The 5,764-nt window shown below is 38.4% G+C and overlaps 1 protein-coding gene across 1 annotated transcript; it reads left to right on the plus strand.

The window, feature by feature from the left end:
- The first annotated feature begins 5,185 nt into the window (after positions 1-5,185).
- LOC124989603 (40S ribosomal protein S28-like) lies at positions 5,186-5,498 on the plus strand. The gene has a single exon (XM_047559496.1). It carries the CDS (start codon positions 5,203-5,205, stop codon positions 5,410-5,412), a length of 210 nt encoding a protein of 69 aa, XP_047415452.1. The 5' UTR covers positions 5,186-5,202; the 3' UTR covers positions 5,413-5,498.
- The last annotated feature ends 266 nt before the right edge of the window (positions 5,499-5,764 follow it).

Below are 5,764 nucleotides of genomic sequence, written 5' to 3' on the forward strand. Positions count from 1 at the left end.
CACCCTGGACTTTGATGTAATTCAGTGTGAGCACACCACATTTTTGTACAGAATTCTGCTGAGATGATACCTCAATTGCCAACCCCGCAGACTTCCAGTCAGCCCTCTTTTATCCAACCAGTTTGGTCTTAATGGCTTTGGATGCTTCAACATTACTCAGAGTTTGTCCCTTCTTGGGAGAGCGGGCTTAATGGAATGGTGTAAGATCAGAAATGCAGAAAGACAGTGAAAGACACTTGTGTCCACTTCGAAGTCCAGAAGTCTGAACACTGTCAGAGGAGAGGGACCTTCCCAACCCATCTGGAGCAGCGCCTGGGCACAGTCAGCACCCCAACAATCACTGCGACGTCATTGACGGGCAGGCCAGGTGCCAATCAGAACATCCCAAAGTCGGTCTGAATGATGCTTAATCTGTTTCTGGAGTCCCAGGCCAGAGTCCTGACTGAGGGTTCCAACAAACCATGTCCAGCCGCTCGCCCCCAAACCAAACAGAAAAACGTCCCACATCCTGAGCCCTGTCTTCAGGGGTCAACAGAAACTTTGGGTTTAAACAGAGGAACCCTGGAGTGGGCGGAAGATGAGCGTAATAAGCATTCCTGGTCAAACTTGGTCTGGTGGGTGCTTATCTCAGTTCTCGTTCTGCAAGACTGCTCTGCAGAGTCCTTATCACCTCAGGGGCATCTCTAGCTGCTCTTCAGGGCACAGGATGTACATCTGTCAGAACCGTGACCCTGGAAGGGGGCAGTTACGTTGCGTGAGAGGAGGTCCCGGGTCTGAGGAGCAGTTTCGTTGTGGGGTAATGTGCCTGCAAGCCTCACTGCTCCTGAAAGGTGTCAGGACTATGACATGTTTAGACGCCACTCCAGGGTCTGAAACGGGGTGCGTGCATGTCCTTGCAATCTTCTCTCAGTCTGCAAAGAGGAAAAGATAGGTTAGGTAACTTTAGGGCTCATAAACCTTGTTACCAGTTTTTAGATAAACTCTTCTTAAATGGTTAGCGTGCCGATGTGCAGGTCAAAAAGTTCAAGGTGATAAAGGAGACAATAGAAAGCAAAGGCAGAGATGCCAAGCTTTACCATACGTGCAGTTCCCATCCAGCCTGAGTAACGAATCACAGCTTTTAGCCAAGGCAGCCCGTTAGTCCCTGCTAAACCATCGTAGAGCACAGTCTAATGCCGGCAGTAAGAATTACACTTCCAAAACATTTCATAACAAAGGAAAGCATATGGCTTAATATATGTACAAAAAGCTGAACACAAAGCAGGAACAATGTTAAATACAATAAAGTGATGGACAACTACATTTCTGTCAATAACAAACCACATATTCAACAGTGGATAGAGTATATCTTAGTGACATTATACCTATCTTAGTTTGTTTAAGTTTACCCTACAATGTTTACACAGTGATACACAATTACCTAAATAGGCATTCCTTAGAAAAATATCTCTATTGTTAAGGACTCTTTATTGTCTTATAAATATGCCTTTATAAAGATCAAGAGGTTTATGTTTTATTAGTATGTGGGTTGCTATCAAGTGATCGCAGTTACTGGTGATTATTATCTCCTCTCAAAGAGATGCTACAGATTGATCATAGCATTGTGAACACATTGAGGGATCCTTTGATGCTGAAATAAACCCCTGACCAGGGCATGTAGTAAAGAGGAAGTTGCTCAGCACAAAGATCTTTACAGAACAGTGGGAGAGTTATCCACTCCTACAGGTGTGCAAATCTCAACCTAGAGATCAAGACAAGAAGACAAGGTAATAAGAGGCCTCCAAACTTTCATGATTCTCCAGTAGCTGAACTCAGAAATCGAAGTGGAAGAAATTCTGGACAAGGAATTTAAAAAGTTGATTGTTAAAATGATCAATGAGTTAAAAGAATATGTAAGGAATGAACTTAGGGAGAAAATACAAGATATGAAAGAACATTTCAAAAAAGAGATAGAGATTCTGAAAAGAACAAAACAGAATTCTTAGAGACGAAAAATTCAATCAAATAAAAACCTCAGTAGAAAATCTTGCCAAGAGCCTAGAACAAGAGAAGAAAGAATACCAGGGTTTGAAGACAAGGTAGATGAATTGAAACACTTGGACAGTAAGAAATAAAAATAAAAGAAAAAATAAGAAACTAAGAGCTCTGGCACAACATTAAAAGACAAAATTAAAGACTCTTCGGTCTTGGTGAAGGAGAGAAGATACAGACTAATGGCATACAAAATTCATTCAATGAAATAAGAGCAGAAAATTTCTCTAACCTAGAGAATGAGATGGAAATGCAGATACCGGAGGCATTTTTAATTTTTTAAAATTTTTTGATACTGGGGATTGAATGCAGGAGTGGTTGACCACTAAGCTACATCCTAAACCCTTCAAATTTTTTATTTTGAGGCAGAGTCTTGCTAAGATTCTTAGAGTCTACTAAGTTGCTGAGACTGTCCTTGAACTTGCAATCCTCCTGCCTCAGCCTCCTAAGTTGCTGGGATTATGGTGTGTGCCACTGTGCCTGTCTGTATACTGAACACATTTAGAACTTCAGATTGTCTGGGACAGAAAAGAACCTCTCCGTGACATATTGTGGCTAAAATGCCAAATTTTCAGAACAAAGAAAGAATTTTAAAAGTTGCAAGAGAGAGAAGCACAAAATCACTTATGAAGGCGAGTCCTTCAGAATAACTTCAGATTTTGTAGAAGAAACTCTAAAAGGCAGGAGGGTGTGGAATACAAGCCCCCAAAGAAAACTGCCAACCTAGATTACCATACCTTGCAAAGCTGTCCTTCATAATTGGAGAATAAAAATCAAAATAAGCATAAACTAAAGGTACTCATGACCACTAAGCCAGCAGCAGATACTGAAAAGAATCCTGCACACAGAAAAGGAAAACAAAAATTACTAAGAGAGCATATAAAAGAATAAATAGGGTTAGAAGAATAGATAAGCAAGTGACAATTAGTAAAAATTCAAACATAAGAAATAAAATGATACGAAGGAACATGTCTCTCTATAATAACACTGAATGTAAATGATCTTAATCCTCCAATTCAAGGATATAGACTAGCAAATTTGATTCAAAACTCACCTGTATGTTGTCTCTAAGAAAACTCACCTCATAGACATTCACAGACTGAGAGTGAAAGGATAGAAGATAATACTCTATGGAAATTGAATCTGATAGCAAATTGGAGTAGCTACTCTCATATCAGACAAAGCCGACTTCAAGTCAAAATTAGAGTGACAAAGAAGATCTTTACATAGTGGTAAAGGGGACAATCCAGCAAGAAGACATACCATTGTAAATATTTATGCGCTGAAGGTTGGTGTACCCAATATTATAGAACCAACAATACAACAATAGTGGGGACTTCAATATAGCACTCTCACTAATAGGCAGGTCATCCAGCCAAAAAATCAACAAAGACACGTCAAATTTAAACTGTAGATCAAATAGACTTGGCAGACATATACAGATTATTTCATCCAACAAGAGTTGAATACACTTTCTTTTCAGTCACTTATGACACTTTTCCCAAAGTTGATCTTATATTGTGCCATAAAGCAAGTCTTAGAAAATACAAAAAAAAAAAAAGAAAAAAGAAAGAAAGAAAAGAAAAAAGAAAGACTCTCTTGCATCTTTTCAGACCATAATTGAAAGAAACTAAATGTCGACAGCAAGAAAACTACAGAAACTATACAAATACACGGAGATTGAATAATACACCCAAATCTGTGAGTTACAGCAAAGGCAGTTTTGTGTTGTTATTGTTGTTTTAACCAGAGATTGAACCCAGGAGTGCTATCTGCTAAGCCATATCCAGGTCCTTTTAATTAAGGCAGGGTTTTTAAGACAGGGTTTCACTAAGTTGCTAAGTGCCTTGCTAAGTTGCTGAGGATGGCTTTGAACTTGTGATCCTCCTGCCTCAGCCTCCTGAGCTGCTGGGTTTACAGGTGTACACTGGCAAGAAAATGCAGTTCCAAAAGAACTATGTGTGTAGCTATGACAGTCTACAGAATAGAGAGAGAGAGAGAGAGAGAAAGAGAGAGAGAGAGAGAGAGAGAGAGAGAGATCTCAAATAACCTAATAATACATCCCAAAGTCTTAGAAAAACAAAACAAATTCCAAACCTAGTAGAAGGAAAGAAATAATAAATATCAGAGTAAATGAAATAGAAATTAAAAGAACAAGAAAAGATTAATGAAACAAAGTGTTGATTCTTTGAAAAAATAAATGAGATTGATAAACCCTTAGCCAAACTAACCAAAAGGAGAGAAGACCCAAATTAATAAAATCAGAGATGGAAATGGGGATATTATAATAGATGCAACTAAAATCTAGAGGATCTTTAAAATATATTAAAACATATTCCAATATATTAGAAAAGCTAGAAGAAATAGATGAATTTTAAGACACATACGACCTTCAAGACTGAGCCAAAAGGACAGAAAACCTAAATAGGCAAATAATAAGCAATGAAATTGAAGCAGTAATAAAAAGACTCCTAATGAAGAAAAGCCCAGGACCAGAGAGTTTATAGCTGAACTCTACCAGATCTTTAAAGAAGAACTAATGCCAATTCTCCTCAAATTATTCCATGAAATAGAAAGTTAGGGAATGTTTCCAAATTCATTCTACAAAGTGAGTATCATCCTGACACCAAAACTGGATAAGAACACTTGAAGGAAAAAAAATTAAAGACCAATATCCTTGATGAACATAGATGCAAAAATCCTTAGTAAAATATTAGCAAATTGAATTCAACAACACATTGTAAAGATCATATGCCATGATCGAGTTGGTTTTATTCCAGGAATGTAAGAATGGTTCAACATATGCATACCAATAAATATAATCTAGCACAAAGATAGAACCAGTATAAAATACAAAAATCACATGATCATCTCAATAGATGCAGAAAAAGCTTTAGACAAATTCAGTACCCTTCATGATATCAAAGTCGAAGAAACTTAGAATGGAGTTAGATAGATATTACCTCAACATAATAAAGACTATGTATGGCAAACCCACAGCCAACATCATAGTGAATGGGGAATAACTGAAAGCATTTTCTCTAAAATCAGAAATAAGACAAGGGTGTCCACTTCATGATTCCTATTTAATATAGTGCTTGAAAATTTAGCCAGAGCTCTTAAACAAGAAACAAAAGGGAGCTCTCCACCGACAGCCGCTGTGCCACCATCATGGACACCAGCCGTGTGCAACCCATCAAGCTGGCCAGGGTCACCAAGGTGCTGGGCAGGACCGGCTCTCAGGGACAGTACACGCAGGTGCGCGTGGAATTTATGGACGACACAAGCCGCTCCATCATCCGCAACGTGAAAGGCCCGGTCCATGAGGGCGACGTGCTAACATTATTGGAATCAGAGGGAGAGGCTCGGAGGTTGTGCTGATCTTGGTGCTGGTTCCTGGATCTGTACTGCTCGGCCTACAGGATGATCTGCACTTGTTAAATAAATGAAGTGTTTGTATTGTAAAAAAAAAAATCAAATATCCCTATTTGCAAATGATGTGATCCTATATTTAGAATATCCTAAAGGTTCCACCAGAAGATTTCTAGAACTGATAAACAAATTCCACAAATCAGCAGAATACAAAAATCAATAGCTTGTCTATATACCAATAATGAATCTGCTGAGAAAGAAATTAGGAAAACGACTGCTTTTTTAAAAAATCTATTCACAATAGCTAAAAAATACTTAGAAAAAACTATTCAAGGAAGTGAAAGCTCTCTGCAAGGAAAAT

The sequence above is a fragment of the Sciurus carolinensis genome, chromosome 7 (assembly GCF_902686445.1).
Source record: "Sciurus carolinensis chromosome 7, mSciCar1.2, whole genome shotgun sequence".
In the NCBI taxonomy this organism is placed as follows: Eukaryota; Metazoa; Chordata; class Mammalia; order Rodentia; family Sciuridae; genus Sciurus; species Sciurus carolinensis.

Bases quoted from the DNA above. Each gene is read 5' to 3' on its own strand.
- LOC124989603 (XM_047559496.1), top strand. From the start codon at position 5,203: ATGGACACCAGCCGTGTGCAACCCATCAAGCTGGCCAGGGTCACCAAG.